The 27,929-nt window shown below is 34.1% G+C and overlaps 1 protein-coding gene across 1 annotated transcript; it reads right to left on the reverse strand.

Moving 5' to 3' along the window:
* Window positions 1-2,899: 2,899 nt before the first annotated feature.
* LOC128205935 (receptor-type tyrosine-protein phosphatase kappa-like) lies at window positions 2,900-13,396 on the reverse strand. Its single transcript, XM_052908000.1, has 12 exons — window positions 13,332-13,396; window positions 11,122-11,279; window positions 10,895-10,982; window positions 10,671-10,735; window positions 8,873-8,998; window positions 7,844-7,992; window positions 6,517-6,652; window positions 5,435-5,537; window positions 5,118-5,194; window positions 4,893-5,027; window positions 4,443-4,521; window positions 2,900-2,952 (listed from the first exon to the last, which is right to left on the reverse strand). Exons 3-12 carry the CDS (start codon window positions 10,926-10,928, stop codon window positions 2,900-2,902), a joined length of 957 nt encoding a protein of 318 aa, XP_052763960.1. The 5' UTR covers window positions 10,929-10,982; window positions 11,122-11,279; window positions 13,332-13,396.
* Between the last annotated feature and the right edge of the window lie 14,533 nt (window positions 13,397-27,929).

Here is a 27,929-nt window from a genome sequence, read left to right on the forward strand (position 1 = left end):
ATGTATTACGCTGTTGTGGAATACAGCTGTTTGGGCTATTGTTAAATGACTCTTTTGTCGAGTACAGCTGTAGATGACTTTTGTGGTGTTTCTCTGTTGTAGAGTGCAGCTTTTGAAGCCTGTTGTTGTATTTCTGTGTTGTAGAATACAGTTGTTGGAGCATAGTGTTGTTTTACTCTATTGTAGAGTACAACTGTGGGAGCCTGTTGTTATCCTTTATGGCTATTTCTATTCAAAGACTGGAGTCGTGGGCCTGGTACATAGGTTTGAGACTGGAGTTGTGGGCTCTTTCACTCTTTTGTGTGCTTTTTCTATTCAGAGATTGGAGTCGTAAGACTGGTACATAGATAGGAGACTGGAGTTGTGGGCTCTTTCTCTCTTTTATGTGCTATCTCTTTTCAGAGGCTGGAGTTATAGGCCTGGTACGTGGATTAGAGACTGGAGTTGTGGGCTCTTTCTCTCTTTCATATGATATTGCTATTCAGAGACTGGAGTTGTAGGCCTGGTACATGGATTAGCGACTGGAGTTGTAGGCCTGGTACATGGTTTAGAGACTGGTGTTGTAGGCCTGGAACATGGATTAGAGACTGGAGTTGTCAGCCGGATACATTGCTTAGAGACTGGAGTTGTGGGCCAGGTACATGGATAAGAGACTGGAGTTGTAGGTCTGGTCCATGGATTAGAAACCGGAGTTGTGTGCCTGGTACATGGATTAGAAACAGGAGTTGTGGGCCTGTTACATGGATAAGAGACTGGAGTTGTAAGCCTGATACATGGATTAGAGACTGGAGTTGTGGGCCTGGTACATGGATTAGAGACTGGAGTTGTGGGCTCTTTCTCTCTTTCATATGATATTGCTATTCAGAGACTGGATTTGTAGGCCTGGTACATGGATTAGAGACTGGAGTTGTAGGCCTGATACATGGATTAGAGACTGGAGTTGTGGGCCTGGTACATGGATTAGAGACTGGAGTTGTGGGCTCTTTCTCTCTTTCATATACTATTGCTATTCAGAGACTGGAGTTGTAGGCCTGGTACATGGATTAGAGACTGGAGTTGTGGGCTTCTTCTCTATCGTCCATGATTGACCACACTGTCACTCTCTTATAGCGATTGAGTTGAGGTTGGGGTTTCTAATGGCGTTTTATTTACCTCCAACTTTGTTTCGGCCATGTATATTGTTCGTTTGTAACGATATACGTCATTTAATGTGAATAAATGACATTTTTCAATTTCCATCCTGGTTTGTCAATTACTCGAAACAAATGAACTCAACTCATACTTTAAAGAGAGTACTCATAAAATTTAATTTATTGCCTTAGAAATAAATTTATTTATGATACTTTCACGGGACATAACGCATTACGTAGTAAATAACTAGTACCAAGTTTACAATTTTGATAGTATTATTTAACCATCTCATCTTGCGGATAACACAACGCAATATTTTCACAGATAACTTATGCCAACCTGAATTACGCAGTATTTTCATAAGCTTTTTTATCCCACCCTACCTCACCCAATATTTAGGCCAGTGCGTTTTACTTAATATACCTAATAAGGTCCTTTCCATTTTCACTTAAACACCATGCCTGTTTGTGTTGATATTCTTTTTCTATTATCTTTTTACTTTTTGCTATAAATAATAATGTTATCTTACATTTGCTTTACTGTTATCTAACCATTTGTCTTACATAATGCATTCTGTATTATTTGATATGTTTTATTGGATGGCGTTTTATTTACCTCCAACTTTGTTTCGGCCATGTATATTGTTCGTTTGTAACGATATACGTCATTTAATGTGAATAAATGACATTTTTCAATTTCCATCCTGGTTTGTCAATTACTCGAAACAAATGAACTCAACTCATACTTTAAAGAGAGTACTCATAAATATATATCATTATTATTTGTATATTCGTTTTACAGAATATTTGAAGTACTTGTTTTGGAACATTGATTATTTATAAAAAACAAAGAACATCAGAAAAATCAAGTGGAACCCATCTTAAATTCTTAACAAATACTGATATATTCTTTGTACCCAAAGTAATGCAAACCAGAAATACATAGGTGTAAACATTCATTACAATGGTCTTTTTCATGCAAACCTACTCTTTGTACATCAAAACTTGTCTATGACATACCTATACAGGCCTTTAACACTTAAACACACTGAAAGGCTGGATTAAATACAGCAATGTTATAAACAAAAATCCTTTCAGCCTATTCTACATGTTTCAAATTTATTATTGATTCTGCCGATTCCTCTAGCATTCTGGAATAGATATAGTAAACAAGATGATCACGATAATGTATAAAGCGTTCATAAACTATTAAAGAAGTTACTACAGCCACTATACACAACGAGCGCAAAGCCCAAGCTATAAAAGGGGTCAATCGGTTCGGTTTTCTGTAACAAATTGTCAAGCTAACCCTGCACATTTTGGCGTCGTGCATACATTAACTATGGATGTTTCTAATAAAATGCTACTTATCGCTCGTTAAGGTTACATATTAAGCCGTGCCTATCAAATGTTATACAGAACAGCTTAACATGTCATCATATATCTATCAAAAGTTTATTCATGTGTTCATGTCAAGGACAACACACCTGAGGTCATTGTTCTAAATTGGACAGCTGGCTTTATTTCCTCATATACAATATCACGCAGCATTCCCTCATATGTTGTTTCACGCAGCATTCCCTCTGAAAGAGTACCACGCAGTATTCCCTCTCATGTTGTATCACACAGCATTCCCTCTTATATCGTATCAGACAGCATTCCCTCATATATTGTATCACGCAGCATTTCCTCTTATGTTGTATTACGCAGCATTCCCTCTTATGTTGTATTACGCAGCATTTCCTCTTATGTTGTATTACGTAGCGTTTTCAGTTGAGTTCAATGAATGGAGAACACACTCGTGGCAGAAGTAAAACTGCTCCTAAAATATCAAATTCATATAAAATTGCATTTAAAAATAAATAAATTATATGAATAACCTCTTTTTGAATATATAAAAAGAAGGCATACACGTACTTCAACTGTTGTCAGTCTTCAAGACGAGAGCAAATGAGAACATTTAAGTTAGCGACGTAATAAAAATGTCAAAACATGTAAGATGTAACTACAACGTAGTAACCATTTCCTGTTCGATTTGACAGTCAGTTTGACATATATATTAAGTTAATATATATGTCAAGCTGACTGTCAAATCGAACAGGAAATCTGGGAATTATTAACAGATGCAGAAATTAAAACAAATATAAGTACAAATAATAACACAGAGATTTGCTTACACTCAAAATGTATTGTGATAAAAGCTTTTTTATTATTGTTCAATAATGGTATATTGAATTCATTGACATTCGTATTAAACAAGGAGTGTTTAATTGCGTCTCTAGTTGAGTGTATGTTGGGACTTTAACCTTGTCCACTTTGACAGGCTCATTGTTAATTATCTTCCTACTTCAATTATCTCTGTAAGTTATTGGTTTCCATTATATCATTGTGTTTCAAACTTATTATAAAGCAGTTTATTAATCGCAATCATACAAAATAAACTTAATGCATTGAAACAGTATTACCTTATTTGGAATAGCAAGTGGTCTTCTAGCTTTGGCATAAATCACAGCATTGACCACACTGAACTCATTATCTTCAATCAGTTTTTCGAGTAATATTGAGACAACACATAAAAGGCCGCTCTTTCCAGCACCGTTCCTGTCACAAAGGCCATGTACATATATGGATCTTAAATCGTTAAATAAAATACAATGTTTGCACTCCCTTCTTAAATTTGCGGTCTGTCAGATGTTTAATTTACAGTATCAATCAATGCCTAAGATCCGAATATTCATTGTTATTTTGATTGTACAAAGGTTATGCTATACAATTACAGACAATAATTAAAGGCTAATGGGAGACACGGAAATTTAGTACGTACAGACAATGCAACAGGATCGGTCCCTTGAGGCGAGATGATTTGGAAGCGTCTTCCACTTCCTTGATAAAGACAACAAAGTGTTCTGCCGACTTCGGAAGATTGAGTTTTGTATCCCAGTCCAAGTATTCATAGTGTGGAATTAACACGTCTGTTTTGGTCTTTAATATAACAAAATCATACTTTTACAGGGAATGTTTGAGCTGTTATATAGTCAATGCATTTGAGGCTGTTGTTATTGGTGGTGGTGCTATTGTTTAAGACGTTGGTTGTGGTGCCATTGCTGTTCTTGTCGTTTTGTGGATGTTGCCTACATTTATGTTTCGTATTTGTTTTGGACGTAAGAAAACTTTTTTTCATTTTTTATATCAGTTTAAGAACAGAGAAAAGAGAAAATGACGTTTTGCTAAATTTGGTAGAATCACATGTCTTAAATCTGACTTTTCATTCGTGTTCAAAATGTAGCATTCTTTTTACAAAGTGTATCTCACTTTGAGCTGTGGAGGATCGTACGGAAACCATACCCTTCTTCATTGTTTGATTGTCACAAGGAAAGTACAAGCCAATCCCCTGTATAACACAATACAAGTAGCAGGAAACTTATTGTTCATATTTGCATTGAATATGAAACTCAGTAGGGAACTTATTAGCTATAAGAATTGATAAAAATAAGTTTTTATGTTGTTTAAGAACTGAATACTAAACTCGCTATATTACATTTTATAACGTAAAACCTTTTCACTGATGAGGCCATGTTATAACTTATTTCACTAGTAATATATAATACATATACGTATATTGATAATCAATAATGGCTTCGTTATAAATGATCTGACATTTATAATAAGATCAGATTAAAACATAATATTAACTATATTTAAAGGTTAGCGTAGAAGAACAAAAACGTAACCTTTTAAAATATCTTGCCAGTCAAATGTTACCTCATGCTTTTCCAAGTATGCCTCCATACTAACGATACATGAACAGTTTTCTTGAACAGCAAGTGTGATAAAATCAGAAACGGTGTCAGGCAGAGGTGTTTGCGCAACCAAGAAGCGATTTTTCGTTTTAAAACTCTGAAAGTATAAGTTTAAAATTTCACAAATGATTTTTTCCAGCAATCCATTTAAAGCAAGCTAGCATTTAAATATATAAAATATACTTACGTTGATGTATATTGCATTGATGTAATCAGATTCGCCTGGTTTCAAAAACAGGTACAGACGTGGTCTATATAAATCACCTAAAGATTTAAAACACCTAGAATACAGATTATGGAGACACATAAACACAAATGTTCAACATTACAAGATAACCAATTGAAAATTGCATTTGAAATTGAAATCGTTTATAATCAATATGCTTTCTAATTGATGAGATATGTGTTTGTGTAAATTGTTGCATTTGTACATATGCAACTTATGTAAGAATCTATGCTAGTTGAAGAAAAAATTAAATTTGACAATCAAAACAATCGAAGTACCTGGTATATCCGCGAGTTTCCTGTTTTTGATTGTCAGAAGCCGATTTCTTTCCATAGCCTGTAGTTCCTTATCCGACTTTTGCTCTTGGTTCAATTGCAGTTTCTGAAGTATAATAGGAATAAATCATTATATTTGCATACTATTAATATTTCATATAAGCTTGAGTAAAGTATTCACACTGTAATTCAAACATTGATTCATTGAACATTTTATTCTTTCAGTATCAATCGTACCTCAGACTGCTTGTGTACCTCCTGTTTGCTGGACATTGTCATATATTCATGGAAGTGGTCTCTTTCTATCAACGACCTCTCAATTGTCAATGAATGGACCAAAGCTTGGTGAAGAAACTTGTATTGACTCTTCAAATATTAATCATATTATTTTACAAAATAAACAGTGATTCTTAGACAAAGGGTAATTCCAGTATATGTTAATTTTTCGACATATTGTTAAAAACCTTTAAAGAATGCCTTTTAGCTACATGGTATTCAACTAAATCTGCCATGATTTCTCTAAGATAGACGTTAAAAGTATATTAAATGAAATGAAATTGGTAACGAGTAAAAGATGCATTCATGTACTTAACGAGAAATTAATGAAAAGTAAGGATTCAGTCTCCTTTCGGCCCATTGAATATATTGCTTTGAGTTCAACTACTATATTTAATTCAGATTTCCATCATTTTAAATATAGAAACGGTAATTCTAAATTTCACATATAAAACCAGTGATTAACATACGTCGCCAATTTAAAAGCAATGAAAGCAACTTGCGATTACTTACATCACTAAATAGCGGCTAACGAATAATTTACATTGTAAAATAGCGCTTAAGAAATAAGGAACGGCGCAATATTGCACGAACGGCGGCGTATTGCGCCAAATGATTAACGGGAGATGTCATATTGTCTGAACAAAGATATCGTTGAATAGAGGGGCGTATTAAAGTTGTCCATGGAACGGACACGATCGTGATTCATAGCAGTTTATAACTGTATTCACAATAGTGATAACGCATATAGCAATATTCACACTGCAAAAATTGTCTTATACAACATTATATAACAGTTAACATCTCACCAAAGTCTGAATCATGTTGGGTCTGTTCTGTCGCATGTTGAAAACACACCCCGGGATATCTATTGCTCCTTCTGCCTCACCCTCGTTAGTCAGAATATCCAGAGCTATGTAGATTCCCGTTCTACCTACACCAGCACTGAAGTCAAACATAGCTCAATATCTGTCTATTGAATTTTCCCTAAAGAGAGTCTCAAATCGTTGTATGTATTTTTATATTTATATCTGACATTAAATACATGGAAGCTAAAACTATTTGATAGGCAATTTACCTGAATAGAAAGCCGTTTAACTTATAGAATTGGTAACAGTTTTAAAATCTGCAGCTTAAACATATAAGCATGTATGCCAAACTATGCATAGAGTTTAGTGACTGTTCAAAATGTTTTCTTTTAAGAACATAACGTTGTGAAAACTCGAATATTTTTACTCATATTGAAAAACTGTTTCAAAATTAATAATATGCATTGTTAACGTTTGTGATTCCACAACACGTATCTAAATATATTTGTTGCTTATAAAATTATTTTGTGAGGTTGAGTTCTAATTTTAAATTAGTCAACCAGTCCAAAAAATTGGACGGGATTGTTTTTCTATTTATATACCACAGAGACGGATTTATTCCACTATGCTACTTGGATCACCTGCATTGGTATCGAGACGAAAGGGCCCTAGATACCAGAAATGCCCCCAACTCAACTCAACTCAACATCTTTATTTCCCCCATGGCTGGAGATATTCATGTTATATACAAACATTTATAGACATAGAACGTATATAATATATGTATAATAATTGTACAGTTGAAAATTATTGCGTATTGGTGTCAAAATATTTATACAAACATTGCAGGATATAGCTTCATATCTAAGTATAAATAAAAAGCTTATATTCTACATGCAAATAAGATTAGTCTATTTGACTTCCATGATAGTATAGTTGTATGTGATTCGCCGCTTGGAAACGGTTCATACATTTTCCTATAAGCCAAACCATTTATCCTAGTACATATTTAACACATATTTAATTATGTAATACAAAACCAAGTAACAATTATATTAAGAATATACCATGCAAAACTAATAATCACTGTTCACATTAAACAGTCGCGATGGAACTGATACGGCATTACAAATAGTATAACCTTGTGCATGTAAGGGATCGGTTCTATATAGTTTAAATTCAAACGAAGTTAAATGTTTTGTTTTCGATTCGTTTATTATCATGCATTTTTGGTATAGGAGTCTTAAGTTCGTTTTTTTATGATTTCCTATTAGTTATTGATTGTACGCTAAGATCATTGTATCTGAAACACAGTTTGGCATCTAACCTGCAATGCACAATCACTGGTCCGTTAAAGCTACTAGGCAAGTCGTTCACCCTCTGTCTTAACTCTATTAATGCTGTAACATTATCAGGGACGTCTTTGGCTGGCCAGCTTGTGAACTGAAGATGATGGAGAATTCTTTCTTCGGAATTCTGTTTCCATTTAAATTAGAAAGAATAGTGCCAAGAAGTAGTTCATGTAGATAACCATTTTATATGTGTTATGATTATGGCCTTTAATTCTTAAGACGTTGAATAATTGGTTTGGAAACTATTTAAAATCTTATTTTTTCCAGCCTTTACAAAATGATATATCCGATCTATACTATATTTAATAAAATGTTGATGTGATATTTGCTTGTCGTACTTATCATCAAATATTTACAAGCTACTTTAGTTTTATATTAAACCATCAATATGTACAATCATATTCATTTGTTGCACGCATATCTATTTAAACAATGAACGCAACATTTTCGAAAAAAATCCTCATAATATAAAACCGACGCATGTGATAGGTCAATTGATGTTTTATTAGGGGAAAAGGTAATGGATTGTTCATTGTTGTAGTCGGGTAATCCCAAAGACAAATTGTAAATAAAAAATACAAATATAAATCTTAAATACTTTCAAATGAACTTAATGTGTGTGTAAAAACACCTGGCCCCAATTTCTGGAAACTTCTTAAGTCCCATATAACAGGATTAAGCTAATCTCACTATTATTGTTGTTCTATAAAATGTGTTATATTTACGTCTTCAAGATTTTTTTTTATAATGATGTAGAAATAATCTGTATGATTATCAGAATAAACCATTTTTCATTTATCAAAATCCATTTTCAGTATGTATTTTGGCTAATTGAAATAAGCGACTTAAGCCTGTTAAGCTTAAGAAGTTTCGAGAAATTGGGGCCAGGTCAGTGCGTTTACTGACCTAATCTTGTCATACAGCGATATACCGAAATGCTTAAACATTAAATCCTTAAAATGGCTCGTTTATAGTCCGATCAGAAATATCGAATTTAAATGTACCTTCGAAAGTGTAAAATGTCTCCAAATGAAGTCTGCGTACAATTTGTCAACCTTGCACACAACTTCTATATCGCCGTATAGTATACGTTGATTATGATGAGGCCAATATTGCTCGCATTTGGCGTTCTGCAAAAAGACAAATATGTGATTTAAATTTAGGTCCAACTAGTTAATGAGCTAAATTGTGAAAGCAATCTGTTTTTGTTGTCACTCAAATGACATAGGACCATCGATAGAATGCATTTCTTTACCAGTGCATACATAGTTCATATCTCTATAACATGATATACCGTATAAACATACACATTAAGGATTTTCTGAAGGTTTACTGTTGTTGTTGCTTTGTAATCTAGTTCAAAACTATGAATACATATTTCAAAAGTCATTACAGAACCAAAACATACTTAATGGGAAGTCCATTTAAATAAACATGACATCCTCCAAGTTCCACCCACATCACACTTTATCACGGAAGGTCACACACTTTTAATTAAAAGATCACCTTACCTTCCCCTCTACCAAATTGGTCAACACTTATCTTATTTAAATTTAGTAAATTATTTACGAAGTTGGTCAAACAGTTTAGTTATAAGTTATTATATTATTGAATTATAAGGCATTAAATTAGGTGCCAGAAATACGTGAAATTACCCAAAGTAGAAATGTATGCATTTTGTCTTCTAAATCCCTGAAAAAAGATATACATTGTAAATAGTGTTAGTTTTGAGTACCTTAATTGAATAAAAAGGGTTTATTTACGTGATACCAATAATACATTATATGTGTGCAGATACCATGGCTTAATTAGTTCGGCAAATGCGAATCAACCACCCTACAGCATAAACACTATTAGGTGGTCTGTAATGCGTAAGCCAAGATAAAGACATCCTTCTTACTTAGACAAGAGTGTAACGATACAGAAAAGAACAAAAATGTATTTTGACTTCACCAAATATACTAACAAAAACAAGCCATGCTAAATTATTAAAAATTAAATGCTATTAAAATATACTTCCATAGACACATAAAAAAGAAACTTATTGGTGGTATATCAAGTTTATAACGATTTAAGTTATACAATTGAATTTTCGTAATGAGTCAGAAAATTGAAACGGAGCTTTTAATTACCTAAGTAAACACTTGGTAACTTGGTTATATTAATATTACTTATTATTTGAATGCATTTAATGAGTACATATACTAGTATATAAGTTACAATAATTGTTAAAATATTGGCGATACATTTGCCACAAGGACGCCTTTGAAATGGCCTTGACAAATATATAAGATATGTATTCTTAACAATAGTGACCAAGAACAAGTGGCCCATCTTAATAAGGAATTTTAGTTAAAACTTAATTAATATTTAAAGTTATACTCTTATTCGAAATCAATACAAACACATTTAAAACAATCATACATTTTGAGTGATAAACCTTTAACTACTTACTAAATACGGTAACTTGTTAAATATATCTTTATTAAACTATTTACCTTTTTTAATTTTTCAACATTTTTGGACACATTCTTTTTATTCAAAAATGAAGTGTTTAGTTTTGATTAAGGGGAAGCACATGTAACTAAAATGGAATTAAAAAGAAATTATTTAAGTTGATATTTTCACTTATAACTTGACACTGTTCGTATTTCACTGATAAAATATGAAAGGAATTATGACATTACGTTTATTTCTACTTACTAATACTATCCTTTCATAAATGGGCTCCTGTGCTACTGTAATCATACTTATAGAAATAATATAGATACAGTCATTCTACCTGTTAAAGAAACAACATACGTCTATATAGCTTGCATTAATGTAGTCTGTTTCTCCGCCGCGCATTAAAACTCTCGCATCATCATCTGAAATGAAACAAGAAAAACATCTACTCCTGCAACGAATACAAATAGTTTGAACAGGGTACAACAATACATTTGAATCCACATGCACCAGCGTATATTTTTAACGCTATATCGCAATGAATGACAACTGAATTGAAAAGAAATTGCAAGTGGCCTTACACGGGTAGATTCCTCTGTACCTATTTTTGTGCATGTTTAGCTTTGTTTGAGAAACTTCAAAGGCTTTCACAAGACCGTATGGAATTTTCTGCAAGAAAAAAACCGAATTAAATAAATTAAACAACTAGTTCATTATGTTAACATTTCAACGCGAAGTGTGTGCACGTTACCCTCAAGTTAATGCCATGAGTAATTATGATGATATACAATAAGGCGGCGAAAGGTACCTGAACTTCTTCTTCCAGTTCCTTTAAAGAAATATTATGTACATGTTCTGGTAGATCGGAAACATTCAGTTTGCTAACTTCTCTAGCGTTGTTATAAAAAACACAACATCTTTCCACAAAAAGTTTTGCAATTTCATTTGCGAAAATATCATCTTCGTCTGCAATATCATTAAATGGAGTTACCATCAGGTTAATTTTAGGGAAACAAAACTTACAACGCGTTACATTGAGTTGATATAAACATATATTTATCTGTAAAATATTAAGTTTAAATGTGAATGAGCACTTTAAACATGTATCCTCTCTTTATATACACTCAGTCATATCGTTAGTTTGAATTAACACGAGCTTTATAAAATCACATATTCGTCGGGCATATTGTTAGTTTAAATTAACACGAGCTTTATAAAACACACATTCGTCGGGCATATCGTTAGTTTAAATTAACACGAGCTTTATAAAACACATATTCGTCGGGCATATTGTTAGTTTAAATTAACACGAGCTTTATAAAACACACATTCGTCGGACATATCGTTAGTATAAATTAACACGAGCTTTATAAAACACATATTCGTCGGGCATATTGATAGTTTAAATTAACACGAGCTTTATAAAACACCAATTCGTCGGGCATATCGTTAGTATAAATTAACACGAGCTTTATCAAACACATATTCGTCGGGCATATTGTTAGTATAAATTAACACGAGCTTTATAAAATCACATATTCGTCGGGCGTATCGTTAGTTTAAATTAACACGAGCTTTATAAAACACACATTCGTCGGGCATATCGTTAGTTTAAATTAACACGAGCTTTATAAAACACACATTCGTCGGGCATATTGTTAGTATAAATTAACACGAGCTTTATAAACTCACATATTCGTCGGGCATATTGTTAGTTTAAATTAACACGAGCTTTATAAAACACACATTCGTCGGGCATATCGTTAGTTTAAATTAACACGAGCTTTATAAAACACATATTCGTCGGGCATATTGTTAGTTTAAATTAACACGAGCTTTATAAAACACACAATCGTCGGGCATATCGTTAGTATAAATTAACACGAGCTTTATAAAACACACATTCGTCTGGCATATTGTTGGTATAAATTAACACGAGCTTTATAAAACACATATTCGTCGGGCATATTGATAGTTTAAATTAACACGAGCTTTATAAAACACATATTCGTCGGGCATATATCGTTAGTTTAAATTAACACGAGCTTTATAAAACACATATTCGTCGGGCATATTGTTAGTATAAATTAACACGAGCTTTATAAAATCACATAATCGTCGGCCGTATCGTTAGTTTAAATTAACACGAGCTTTATAAAACACACATTCGTCTGGCATATCGTTAGTTTAAATTAACACGAGCTTTATAAAACACACATTCGTCGGGCATATTGTTAGTTTAAATTAACACGAGCTTTATAAAACACACATTCGTCGGGCATATCGTTAGTATAAATTAACACGAGCTTTATAAAACACACATTCGTCGGGCATATTGTTAGTTTAATTAACACGAGCTTTATTAAACACCAATTCGTTGGGCATATCGTTAGTTTAAATTAACACGAGCTTTATAAAACACACATTCGTCGGGCGTATCGTTAGTTTAAATTAACACGAGCTTTATAAAACACACATTCGTCGGGCATATCGTTAGTATTAATTAACACGAGCTTTATAAAACACATATTCGTCGGGCATATCGTTAGTATAAATTAACACGAGCTTTATAAAACACATATTCGTCGGGCATATTGTTAGTTTAAATTAACACGAGCTTTATAAAACACATATTCGTCGGGCGTATAGTTGGTTTAAATTAACACGAGCTTTATAAAACACACATTCGTCGGGCATATTGTTAGTTTAAATTAACACGAGCTTTATAAAACACACATTCGTCGGGCGTATCGTTAGTTTAAATTAACACGAGCTTTATAAAACACATTTTCGTCGGGGGTATCGTTAGTTTAAATTAACACGAGCTTTATAAAACACACATTCGTCTGGCATATCGTTCGTTTAAATTAACACGAGCTTTATAAAACACACATTCGTCGGGCATGTCGTTAGTTTAAATTAACACGAGCTTTATAAAACACACATTCGTCTGGCATATCGTTGGTTTTATTAAGCACAAACATGGTATACACAAAGAGAATTTTTTAACAATCTTACCAATTTCAAGATTATCTTCTGTCAAGAAAGGCGTCCGTTGCCTACCAGACGGTGGTAAACTCTCGTAATCGGGGTTTTCTATGATGATGACAGAGTGCAAATTGCCGGTATCCGCATTAGCGTACCCTGCTCGCGCAGCTCCTAAAGTAACGAATGCAGGATTTTTCGTTTCCCCTTTTATGTGTCATCTCATTTTACCAATATGTGTTTGTTTGTTCAGTGGCTCATTATTCGATTAATAATTGTTTATTAAAGATGGGTCTATTTTCATATTCGTGTAGATAAAGTATTTCAGCGTGTGGTGCGCACGTCCACCCAACACCCAATGTGTATAAAACTGTTTTATAAAAACAGAAACATCGTTAATGATCTACTTAATTGAAACGTACTGTACCAAATCCTAACATCTTTAGTGCAAACATTATACGTTATGAGTGCACAAAAAGAACATAACTGATTGTACAGAGGGCGCATACATACTTCCTTTTTTACCGTTGCGTACAGGGCGGAAAGGTTCTCGGTTTATTTTTCGGATAGTTTGCTTCTTCTTAAAATAGATAAGGTGCCGTTACAATTTCAGGTTTACTGCTAGCAATATAACCTATGATTTAAAAATGCAGTAGCTTAAGTGAGACGTATATATTTAGTTTATTACCTTCTCCGAAGCAAACAAAGTCCAACAACCACAATGACAGCAAGAGCGACAACACCTCCGCCAATTCCTCCACCAAGAGCTTCAGTTGAATTTGGCTGTTGTCCCTTTTCTGCTTCAACTGCGGACATTTCAAGAGCGAGATGAAGTCAAAATAACAATACTGCATAAAACAACTAGCAAACCAGGTACTCTTTGCTCAGGAGTAATTTCAAGAACGCATTGCACTAATAAATCATTCTTCTTTAGTAAAAGATTATGTAATTACATTCAATTTATCTAACGTGAATACTTATGTTGAAATAGTATACCGAGTCCTGCATTACCTTGAGGACAAAATCTTCCCCGGTACCCTGTTTGGCAACCGTATAAACACATTCCTGATTCTTCAAAACAACGTGTACTATTGTTCTTTGGTAAACAGTGGTCATCGCACCTTTTTTTACATTTCTTTCCAAACGTATTTGTTATGCATCCATATTTACAATTTCCATCAATGCCACACATGGAATATTTACAGGTAGTGCTGCATTCTAGTTTACATTAAGTTCCATATTTGGTATTATTCTTGCATTTCGTGCACGATCCATCTGTTTGACTGCAAGATAAACATTCTGGTGCACATTTGTTGTCACAGGTTTGGTTCCAGTATCCATTTATGCAGCCTTGAATACAGTTTCCCGAAGACGAATTGCATTCATTTTTTACGCATTGTGAATTGCAAGCTTCACATTGTCCATTTAGATTTGGATGATATCTCTCATGCAAATGATGCAATTAATTCTATCAAAAGGCTTGGCACATGAAACACAATTTTCAAGATGGCACAAGCAACATTCACCATCATTTGGATAAAAGGAGGTGTTCGTGCATGAGTTGCAGTATGCTGAATTGTTGTAAATATCTCTTCTACATGTACACAGTTTTTGTGTGTTCGAAAACCCAGGTTTGCATTCAGAACATATGTCGTATTGTTTACAAGATCGACATGACACCGGGCAAGACATGTTACAGTGTTCTCCGAAATACCCATGTCTGCATGATAAACACGACCCATGTTTTTTTTTTGCAAATGTTTCCTTTGCACCCATTAGGACAAGATATTTGACAGGATACCCCAAAGTATCCGTCATTGCACGATGAACAATGGGACTCATTTTCGCAAGTCTTGCACCATTTAGGGCATATTTGCTCACACATTTCTCCATAGTGTTTATCATCACATGTTTCGCATTTACCTCCTGTCCAACCAGATTTGCATGTGCACGATCCGTCAGCTTCTGAACATGTATCAGAGCATCCTGTAGAACATTTCTGTTTACATTCGTTACCAAAATAACCCGCAACACACTGGTCGCACGTCTCTCCGATATAATAGGCATTACAATCACATGTACCATTCGTTGACACACAATTACCGTGAACGCAGTTGTTTGTGCATTTAAACTGACACGTATTTCCAAACCGTCCATCCGCACATGAAGTGCACTTTGTAGAATTGACACACGTTATACAATAATCAGGACATTTTTCACATAGTTCTTGGTGTAGAAAATAACCGTCAATGCACCCTTGACACTGCGAATTAAGAGAACACCATTTTGAAGGAGATATCCGGGTCTGCATCTAATACAGCCGGACTGCTTATTGCATTCCCAACAGTTATATCCACAATCATGCTTACAATTGGCATCATAATATCCGGTATTACATTCTGTACAACCTGTCCACTGTTGACACGTTTTACACTGACTACCACACAAATCTCCACAATTGTAGCCATAATAGCCAGTTTTACACTCTTGGCAGCTCTGTCCTCTATTGCCTTTACATATGGCACAATTAGTGTTCCTGCATTTGTTTTTACACTTACTACCCCAATATCCATCTAGGCAGCCATAATTGCAGTTATCTCCGACCCTACATTTGTAGGATCGTCCGGTTTTGCAGCAACCACAGTTGTTACACTCAATTGGAATTCCTATGCGACATGCAAAACATATAAGTATCACTCCTACTGGTAAATTAAAAATTTTGGACTGATGCCGTATCACGTGACTTTGGTGAAGATATTCTGATACCAATGGTATCATTCATGTACTTGCATTACGCCTACACGAAACAACACTGAAAAGTTCAAGCCTACGCCATCACTTTTTTAAAAATGTTAAAGACAATTCGAATATTAGATTGAAAAAATAACGTATATTTTAACTTCTCTCAAATGATGTTGTCCTTACCTGGGCGTTGATATTTGCATCATTTTAATCAATTCGCGTGTGGCGTTTACACAAAACCATATATTTTATTTTATAGTGTTGCCATTTTCCAACAAAATAAACGAAGCAAAATGTTATTTATGTGTTTTCGAAAGATTGTTTGCTAAAGACAAAAAACGTACTCAATTTTCATAACATTTACATGTAGGTCAGCATACTGTTTAATTCACCTTACCAATTAGAATGGAACATGTTAGAGATGCTACAAATTTCAAAGTGTGCATTTTTACTTTTAATGCGAATGATTCTATACCATCATATTGAAATAAAAAAATATGTTTATTGATGACTATGTAAATATTGTCAACATCTCTGAAATATTCTGGAAACTATTTTGTCAATTGACGGTTAACAATCCAGATTTACAAGACATTACATAGAGCATCGTCGTTTAAATCGCCAAACTTAATGCCTGTAGTTTTATTGCATAATTGAGGTATATTAATGTATTTTACTACAGGTTTATAACCATTTGACAAGCATTTATTAGCGCAGAATAAATAAGAAATATACACAATGAATAACCTTTCAAGAATATTTTTTTAATGAAAACATGTGTCTTCTTCACGATTATGTTTTGTTTTCTAAGAGTATTATTTCATTCTTTTCGAATTAAAACGGAGAGAGTTAATTGTAATTGAATCTAACCTGATGAAAGGTACTGTATATGTTGTAATTGTGTCCATGTTTGATTTTCGAGAATCATTATGTTGAGCGTAGTAATATTTCACTCAACCATCTTTGTACAAGTTTATAGTGTTAAAGAAACAATCGACATGAAACTATAAAATTATCTTTGTTTGTTAAAGAAGCTTTGTGATTAATGCTAACACTGTACATATTATATTTCGTTTTAAGTTCAAAGTTGTTACTGTATGTTTTCACTTTGTTTAATCATATTACTTCAAGTAAAGCACTACAATTTCATACTTCGTATTGCCTGTTTATTGAATGTGCTTATATTTATACATGTTGTTACGAAGACAATGCACTTGTACAAGTCTAAATAATTTACCTTTTTTTGTAATAACTACTGTGCTATGGTGTACATGGCAGTTTTTCTTATGCCCATAGTTCGAATTCAATTTAATTCATTTTATAGGATTCTAACAGAATAAATGTTAATAATCAAAGTACCTTGCAACTGTAGTGTCAACATGCATATCACACGACAACGAATGAAGTTGTGATAACTTATGTTGATATACACTTCAGCCTCACAGAATAGCGTGGGCTTCTATAATAACATAAAGCAACACCAAAGGGGTCCTACAATTAGAACGATAACATTTATAAGCTGCTAATTCCAGGTGTCATTGTTTCGGCATTACTATATTTATAATGTGCTTTATTACAGAAATTAAGCTTTAAAACATACATCTAACCTAAACCATATTGATATGTCACATTTTCAATTACTGCTAGTGTTCAATGTCTTAAAACATATGCCATCCTAAAATTGTTACTTCGTTTGTTTCCAAATGCATTGTGGTTTTAAGACCAATCATCGTTTAAGAATGTCACCACATAAATTACGGCACGTTTTTCTATTTTCAAAACTCATCCAAATTGCTTGATTCATGAATGCATAACGATTTGAAGATAAGTCATCGTTTATTCATCAATGTTTAACAATCCAGCATCGAAACTGTTCGACAAAGAATCAAGGAAACGCTTGCTGATTGTTTTACTGGTTGTACATACAATAAGACAAGTTCATTGAATAAAGTATTGATATGAACTTCATTATTGTTAAGCTCTATAAAGAGTGTGTGAACGCCTTCAATATAAAGAAGTGAATGACGATATACAACACTCGTTAAAAAAATTTAGAACAAGAGTTTTATTAACAACAACAGGAAATTAATATATACTACATGTTGAATAACAGTGTTAGAACTAGAACGATAAAACATTCTACTCAGGCCTGTACTGATACCTTAATTTCGATTAAAAGTATATTTAATTGTTCTCGTATGCGTTGTAGAACAAACATACATTATAAATATTTAAAAAATAACCTTACATAATGAATACTTTCAGGTTCGATAAAACCTAATATGTATTACATTTTCGATAGTTTCTTTAAGTGTCATCAGCATGTTAAAATTTAACGGCTTGTTTCTGCAGCGCTATTGATTCGAATATAATTTTGAAAAATATAAGAAATGATTACTATTCGCAACGTTTGTTTAAAATTTTATTTTCGGTGTACTACTCATTGCACAGGCCAATTGCTTTTACAATCATAGTCAAATGTTCTGTAATTGCCTCCATATTCTCATAATAGAAGCGTCATTATGACGTTTGTCTTAAAATTACCGTGCACAAAGAATATATTGGTAAATTAAATTATTAAATTAAAGTTAACATTGACCTACTCTTAATGTCAATATCTTAAATGCACTTGAACATCTTTGCATCCTCAGGATTCATGTCTAACCTTTACATGAGCGAGTTGAAACGCTCTCTCTTGGAGATGTGTCCAGGTTAAGGTTAAAATCTTTAAAAATATCTGTCTTGTGTTTCCGAACTGGCTACACTGCGTGCCCGAGATTCGGATTTTTCTATACGGTACGGAAACACATGGCATATATTTTTTTCTAGCATACCTTAAATAACATTTCTTTATGAAAACAATACATAGAAAAGCACATTTTTGTACGTTTCACCAAAAGCGCGTGCGGTGATATTTAATGACGTCATGACGCGCAGTAATTTGTATTAACTGCATATGTCAAGAAGTTTGTTCAGTATCAAGTCTTTAAGGGTTATTTTGTTTTATTTTTAAGGTATATTTTTGTTATGTTAATGTTATCAGAACTTTTGCCATGGTAATATACAGCGAAATGTATTGGCCAATTAGTTTTAAAAACACTACATGGACTGCAACGCGTACTGATTTTAAATAGAATATAATAAACGAACTGTTATCACTAAGCAAGTACATTGTGTAAGCAATATGTGAATATTTACAAAACGGGGTTTATGTTTTAACTTTCGGCTGCTGAGCATGTTTCTGTATTTTTTCATTCACATGTGAGGCATCGGGAAAATACTATGCTAATTTTGCAGAGTGTTTTTTAAAAAATAAGCAAAATAAATTATTCACTTTCAGTCAGATTTTATAACTAATTAATTAACATGTTTGCATTAATTGATAACTTATACAATTTTAAGATCTTGTATCCATTATTTATTTACACTTTTAGAACACTTGAAACAAACTCATGCCATAACACTAAAAACATCGTTCCGTTTGCACTACATTGATTCTCTTTTAGATTTAAGGTGGTCGTATCAGTATGAAAGTGTGATTTTATATGTAACTATTCCAATACTCCAAATCATCGTAAAAGCATGGCATGCATATTCATAGTTTTTATAATTTATAACTTTCAATAATCCAGATTATTTTATAAAATATGATAAAGAAGACATTTGCTGATAATTTTGTACAAAAGTGGTCTGCACATTTTAGCTCAAGAAATGTGTTAATTCTAACACACATTGTAATAAGAGTTGCGAATATGAGAACTATTTGGATGCACAACTGGATAAGGATACTAGATAAAGATTGTCAGTCATAACGAACGCAAACAGGTCTTCATCAACTATATCGTCCATGTAGCAATACTAGAGATTTAGACGGTTAACGCCACAAACAGTTGGCTATAGATGTCAAGCTAGTTGAAACACTGCATTACATATTGAGTTTTGAATTAAATTTCATATACTCCCTGTTAATTCTTCTTTCTTTGAATAGCTATATCCACAAAAAAGAACTGAAAATATACCAGTGTTAAAAAATATCAACGTTTTATATCGACAGTGGTGTTGAGCATGCTCGGCCTTTTCGGGATTGTCATCCTTGTATTTACTAGTTCTGTTCTAATGCAATCGTCATATTATTGCGTTATAATTGCTTAAGGTCATTACAATACATATAGATCATTTTATATGAACAAGTGCGCGTGTATCCACTTTTGCTGCAAGATTTTGCTACGATATTAAGATCAGGGAAGAATATTCTTGTGAATACAGAATCACGGAAACGATCTGTAATTGAGTTTCTTCTTTATGACTTGTTGCTCCTACAATTTTGAAGTATTTATATAACTCGATAAAGACGAAATCATGCTGTATTTTATTTGGATTGTTTTATTTCATCTTTATTCAAAAGTGTTGATTTACATTTAATTTATTTATAAACAAATTAAATTTAAAAAAAAAATATTAATAAATAAATGTAAAATATGATTCAAATTAATGAGAAAAAAAGAAAAGCTTGAAAAAAAGAAAGAACTTGGTTAACAAAGTGAAATTTAAGGGAAAAGTGGACTTGAACTCACTTATTCCTCTCAGCCTATGCAAATAGAAATGCTCTTTTCCCACATTTCAGGCTTGTGCCCAATAAATTGCACGTGTTCAGGTTCCGGCGAGTGTACACGTTGCCGAGATGATTATTTCTATGGTGACACGTGTGGCACTGAATGTACCCACTGTTACATAGGCACAACATGTGCTAAACTGGACGGATTTTGTTACGGGCACACATGCGCAGATGGTTTGACCGGTAGTAATTGCAACGTTTCTTGTCCTGACGGGTGCACAAAGTGCGAACGGTACAAACCTTTGCATTGTGCGTTGTGCAAGCCTGGCTGGTATGGCTACAATCTAAGCGTAGCCAGTTCCACGTGTACGCAAATGTGCTCTTCTACCTGTTTAAATGACAAGTGCCATCATGTCAATGGCAGCTGTATTTTGGGATGTGAGGTCGGCTGGTGGGGAACTAAGTGTGAACATGTCTGTCAAAACTGTATGAATATTTCATGTGAACAACAGACGGGACAATGTGCAAACAAGTATGACCAAAGTACAGATCAAGGTACTTGTTAAATAATTTCCTTAGTTGTTGAACTTTATATAACAGCCGCCTTGTCAATAATATAATTACTAATTTTCATACTTAACAGGACATAAAAAGACTTATTAATATTGATAAGCTAGTCGTCATAAAACGCATGATTTACATTATAGTTCTCGACTTTTCGTTTTTATAATAATGAAAGGTCGAATTTTGTTTTATCGGGTATCAATGGTGTTAGTCGGCTTTTTTTGCCTACGTGCAATACTGGCCTATATTTATTTATGATATAAGGACTATTTTATAAGCTTTATAGCATGTTCAATTTAAAAAAGACAGATAATTTTGATATTCGTCGATGTTAAAGCTTTTGCCAAAATTTAGTAAAGTGTTCCCTCAGAAAAATGTTTTGTTTTGTACATACAGAACCGTGCTTTGCCATAATTTTTAACAATAATACTGTCATTAGGTGAAGTGCACTTTTGCTATTAAACTGCCCCCAATGGCTCGTAACATCTTAAGCGTAACTAGATCAAGTTTAATGTCTCGTTTTCCCAAATTACATACTTAAATTTTACTTTCAACTTTAAAGATAGTTTTGCCGTGATTTTTATCAATATACTTTCCAAAAGAACTATTCAATATAAGAAAGTTACACAAATCACACTCACTTGAAAATAGTATGCTTCGCTTGATCCTATTATAATAGACAAGTTTGAGAAAATGGTTATGATAATATACACATACATTCTTTTATGTACATATACTATGCTAGTATTCAATTTGAGTTACACATTCAGGAAGTTCTGATGCTGTATCGCGTGATTATATCATAGCTGGATCCGCTGCTGGTGTAGTGCTTGTACTTGTCTCCATCTTGTGCTTTCTCGGATGTAGAAGCAACAATCGGTGAGTGTGTTTCAAATAATTATAACGTTTTATAGATAAAGACACTCAAGACCCCGGCACCAACTTTCCGAATATCCCTAGTCACTTAAAACAGCATTTAACTAGCTCACTGTTTTATTTTGGATATTATTTGTGTAATACATGTATATATATTTTTTGGAGTTGTGCGTCTTTAAAAAGAAACTATTTCTTTGATAATCACGAAGGATTTTTTTAACTTACTTAATCAAGTATTAGTAAAACATTTGGCCTGTTGAAAAAAGCTACTTAGGCTTGTTACTCGTACGACCTTTCTAGACAATAACATTAGGGATATCTCCAGCTCCTAACCTAATGTGGTCATCAGTGTTATCTGTCCTGTAACGTGAGTGTGTGTCTCTAAACAATAGGGCCAGGGATATCTCCAGCTCCTAACCTAATGTGGTCATCAGTGTTATCTGTCCTGTAACGTGAGTGTGTGTCTCTAAACAATAGGGCCAGGGATATCTCCAGCTCCTAACCTAATGTGGTCATCAGTGTTATCTGTCCTGTAACGTGGGTGTGTGTCTCTAAACAGGGTTTTAATGAATGTTTAATGCTTGTGTGTTTGTCTATGTGTATTTCATTTAATTTTTACTATTAAAGGGACTAGACACCAGATGATACAATTGCAAGAAGAGAGAAGTGTCAAATACGTAAAATTGATATCGTTGGGTACAACCCATTTAATCTTATTTACTGATGTATCGCATCGCTTTCGACAGATGCATTTTACGCAGTCTTTGCGTTTTGTTGTTTTTAATTCGAGATTTAGGTTTGTCTGGAACGTAAATCCAAGTAAATTTACAGATAGCGTCTTTATATCTATCTGTACTCCTCTCGTGACTTTCACATGCTTAATATACACACTTCATGGCTTCTCGAAAGGACGGATAGTGCAAGAAACCGAACTTGATGGTGATGAAATTGATCGATGTTAGATTTTAAAAGAGTGTTACTCTGCTGAAAAAATGACAATAAAGCGCGTGATACGACCACAAGACTTGCACGGCGTAAAAACGGGTCAATTAAGCTCATATATATGTACATGAAATAATGCGTTTATTTGTTTTTATAATGTAAAGTGCCGTATTTAGGCAGCATACAAGCTCGTGTTTTCAATTCACGGCTTGTTCTTGTTTTGTTTAGCTCTGTAAAAGTATGGATGATGGAAATTGTTTTCATAAAATTATTTACTGATTATGTGATTCTTTCAACGACCGTGTAATTATTTTATGTTTTTGAAATTCGTTGTTTGAGTTTAGATTCAGACCCTTATTATATTCTGTTCTGTTCTGTGCTTTTCAGTAAAAGGATGGCCCTTTTGTTTTCGAAACTTGGTGTTTGATATTAACATCTCTGTGATATAATTGGAGGCTTTATATATCAGTTACAAACACATGCAATATACTTAAAATTACATTTAAAGATTTAATTTCAAAGATTTTTTTACTTAAATTGATCTTGTATTATTAATTTTACAGAGTGATTGTTTCAATCCACAACAGCTTTGAAGCCCTCATTTCTAGACTGAATCTAAATCCTGAACGGAGAGTTGGCAATGGTGGTAATAACCATATTGGGGTTGGTTATGGCAATGGTAGGATCGGTTGAAGCAATGCTAGTGTGTGTTGTAACAACGGTAGTCTTGGTTGTTTAAATTGTAGTGTTTGTTAAAGCTATACTAGATTTGGGTTTATCACTAGTATTGTAAGGTTATTTGTAGCAGCGATAACATTTAGTCTGGCAATAGAAGTGTTGCTTTAAGTAATGACCGTGTTTGTTTAAGTAATGGCTTGTTGATTTAAGGAATAGGACGGTTGGGTGTTGATGTTGTAGGACTGGATGTGTGAATAATAGTGTTAACTGAGGCAAGGGTAGGGTTGGAAATACTTGAATTGATTGTTGCGATGGTAGTGTTGGTTTTTGCATTGTTAGTGTTGATTAAAGCAATGGTAGGGTTGCTTGAGGCAATGGTAGCGATGACGATAGTAATTGTAGTGTTGGTTGTAGCAACGGTAGTGTTGGTTGTAGCCACGGGTATGAATGGTGGTGACAATTAATGTGATGGCTGTGACAATTGTAATGTTGGCTGTAGAACTCGTACTGTTAGTTGTAGCAATGGTAGTGTAAATGCAGCAATAGCAGGAAATGTTGTAGAAATGCTTCTAGCATGGGTACTGTTTGTTTTCTCTAGTTATTACATTCAGTCAGATTTGACTGGTTGAAGCAATGGAAGTGTTCATTGTTGCATGCTAAAGTTTGTTATAGCTATGATAAAGTTCGTTTTAGTAATAGTAGGGTTGGTTGTTGCTTTGGTAGGGTTTGTTGTAGGAATGGTATGGCTGATTGTAGCAATGGTAGCGTTGGTATTAGCAAATAAATGGTACTAGGCTATTGCATTGGGCTGTATTAATGATCGCATTAGTTGATTTGTTGTAACAGTTGTAAGCTTGGTTGTATTCCTATAAGGTTTTTATTCTAGGAATGCTAGGGTTGTCTGTAGAAATGGTAGTGTTGGATGTTGAATGGTAGGATGGTGATAGCAATGGTAGGAATTCTTGTAGCAGTTGTATATGGTTGTATTCATGTAATGTTTTTATTCTAGGAATGCTAGGGTTGTCTGTAGAAATGGTAGTGTTGGATGTTGAATGGTAGGATGGTGGTAGCAATGGTAGGATTTGTTGTAGCAGTTGTATACTTGGTTGTATCCATGTAATGGTTTGTTGTAATAATGCTAGGGTTGGTTGTAGAAACGGTTGTGTTGGTTGTAGTAATGGTAGGTTGGTTGTAGCATAGAAATGGATGGTTCTAGCATAGAAAGGGATTGCTGCAACATGGAGAGAGATGGTTGTGACAACGGAAGGGTTGCAGTGGTATGGTTGGTTGTAGCTATGGTAGGGTTTGTTAAATGAATGCTAGAGTTGGCTGTAGGAACTGTTATGTTGGTTTTGTGAATGGTAGAGTTGGTTGTAGAATGGATAGGGATGGTTGTAGCAATGTCGGAATTGGTTGTATCAATGATCGGTTTGGTTTTAACAATGATTGGTGTTCGTTTTTGCAGTGGTAGTGATTGAGGTAGCAAGAGTAAGGTTCAGTTTGTGTAAAACAGTTAGTTATAGCAATCGAATGATGGGTTTTGACATTTGTAGGGTTTGGCAATGGTAGAGTTGGTTTTGTCAATGGTATGATTAATTGTTGGAAATGGCTTGGTTGACGGAAGCAATTGATCGGTTTCTTGGGGCAATGATAGGCGTCGTTAGTGGTAAACATATTTAGAGGATTAGCAATATATAGTAAGGTATAGTTGGGTGTTGTATCGAGGAGTATATTTGGATACAGCATAAGGTACTGTTGGTCGTGACAATGGATGGTGTCTGTGGTGTAAATAGTACTTTTAAGTTATTGATAGAGATGTTGGCAGGAACGTGTATACTTGTTTGTTGCAATAGATAGGGCTGGTTATTGCAATTGTAGGGTTTGTTGTAGCAACGGCAGGATTTGTTGTTACAATGGTAGGGTAAGTCGTGGCAATAGGTATATAGGAGGGTATAGCCAGAAGTTCGTGGAATTGCTTAATAAAATCAAGACATTTTAACATTTTTCAACGAACTTCAGCTCGCTATGAAATGTATTTCAGCTGTTAATGACATATAAAAATTCAAACTGATACACACAATAAAGGAAACTACAGCTTTTTCATTAACATGAGGTCAGTATAGCCCCCGCAGTTCAAACGTCAGAATCTGACGTCAACGTCCTTACTTCTCAAAGTAAGAGCCGTTCGCCGCAATACAACGTCGATGTCTCGCTAACCACTGCCGGTAAATGTAGCTGAACCACTCTGACTTGTAAGAATACAGGCGTGTCTGAGCTTCACTCTGTAGTTCCGGAAAGTCATTGAAGCGTTTACCTTTCAGTTCACTTTTAAGTTTCGGAAATAGGGCAAAATCGCACGTTGCTAGGTTCGGCGAATAAGGGGGGTGGGGAAGGATCTCCGCTTCAAGCTGGATTGTCGCTGTAGTCTGGACCTCCTACTATCTATGCGCTGGTGCATTATCCTGGTGAAGAATCCACCCGTCATGCAACGCCTGTGGTCTTTTTAATGCCATCGCCCTGTACAAGTACTCTTATTCAATCCCATATTTTTAATCATAAACTTTTTTAAACATTGTATTATGCAGATTTAATCAAGAACTAAATATTGTTAAAATTATTTTTTATATATATCACTTTACCTTAAAAATAGTAAGCACCCGTCACATATTGGCCCTGTGGAACTGCATGGAGTAGAATAAGACCGTGCACATCCCAGAAGACAATGAACATATGCTTTCCTATCGAGCGGGACGATCGTGCCTTCTTCGGAGGTGGGGAACCGGTAGTCTTCCATTGACTTTTAAGCTGTTTTGTCTCAGGGTCGTAATGAAACAGCAAGGTTTCATCGCAAGTGACTATCTTCTCAAGAAAACGGTTTCTTTCCTTTTCGTACCGAGCTAAGAATCGGCGTGATTCCCGTACTCTTTTGCTCATCTCATCTCATCTTCTGTCAGCAGCCGTGGAATCCAACGCGCACTCACTCGACTCATTGTGAAACCGGTCGCCCAGACCTCGCTTCGTCACAAACTTACTGAACCGCTTGTGCCACTTGTATACGAGCATTCGCTTCACAGGAGTTTCACTCGATGCTTCATTCATCAGTCTAAGTGTTTGAAATGGAGTTTTTCTTAGGTTCACACAGAACTGTATCACTGCCCGGTTTTTCAGTCTGTCGTCTGGCGTCATTTTAAACAAAATTTAACTATACCGTTCAGTCTAAAATGCTTCCTTTAAAATAAACAAACAAACGCACTGACATAAAACTTCACGTCACCATTCGTTATTGACGTCACATCAAATGTGCAAACTTTCGCGCTGTTTTATTGGTTTCAATGTGAGTGGTCAACAAAACAAAGCTATTGTCATGGGTTATTTTAGCAACTGCGGAGGAATGCGCGACCACCTGTTTCCATAGTGATCACTACGTTGTCGTAATAACATGCTATATAATGAAACTTGCATTCCTAATTTAAAATTACCTGATTATTATTGTATGAAAGTTTTAAAGATATGCTGCATATTGTTTTCATTTTATCAAGCTATTCCATGAACTTCTGGCTATGCTGTATAATGGGTAGGTTAATATACACAGCACGCACGTATATATCTATTTCTTTCGATGTGTAAATTGGTGTTAATATGATTATTTAAAATAACAATATGTAAAGAAGCCCTCTGAAACTTTTCGCTTTCACTTATTTTTTTTACATTTTTAGTAACAAAGGAGTAATTGTTATCCATTTTTAATTCCAACATTTTTACGGTCAACAAAAACGCACCAGTTATAACATTTTATAAATCTTTTTTAACAGCAAATCTTTTTCAACCATGTTATTCCGATCAAATGCCTCTTAACATTGTTTCTTCTTACATCCTTCAAAAAAGGTAAACTTCAATATCAGTTGCAAACGCTTATTAGACGAACTATTACGTTACTAGCTCTGTGTTTGTCATTTGCACTGCCAGTTTCGTGTTTAAAATGCATTTGCACTAGTTTTGTATACGCACGCTTGACCCGTTACGTCATTATTTGACGCTTTCTTTGTTAAAATAACGTTTTGATAACATTTATCATTCGTAAGCACGAACATAATCGAGAACTAATTTTTCTATGGTGTTGACAATGCGAAAATGTTTTTAAAAGCTTCGATATGACATTGTATAAAGTGGTACGTTTTCATTGTCAGTATATTTATATTTATGACAAAGCATATTTGTAATCACGTTATTTTAAAAACAAGATATATATTTAAAAAACAACTTAAACTTTAGCC

Source organism: Mya arenaria, chromosome 10 (genome assembly GCF_026914265.1).
Source record: "Mya arenaria isolate MELC-2E11 chromosome 10, ASM2691426v1".
Lineage (NCBI taxonomy): Eukaryota > Metazoa > Mollusca > Bivalvia > Myida > Myidae > Mya > Mya arenaria.

What these genes read in the sequence shown, in the direction of transcription:
- LOC128205935 (XM_052908000.1), bottom strand. Translation starts at nt 10,928, where the DNA reads ATGCACAAAAATAGGTACAGAGGAATCTACCCGT. An exon ending in TTAATGCAAGCTATATAGAC is followed by an intron (nt 8,999 to 10,670) that starts GTATGTTGTTTC and finishes GTCTTTTTGCAG; the next exon opens with AACGCCAAATGCGAGCAATA. An exon ending in CCAACATGATTCAGACTTTG is followed by an intron (nt 5,538 to 6,516) that starts GTGAGATGTTAA and finishes ATTATACTTCAG; the next exon opens with AAACTGCAATTGAACCAAGA.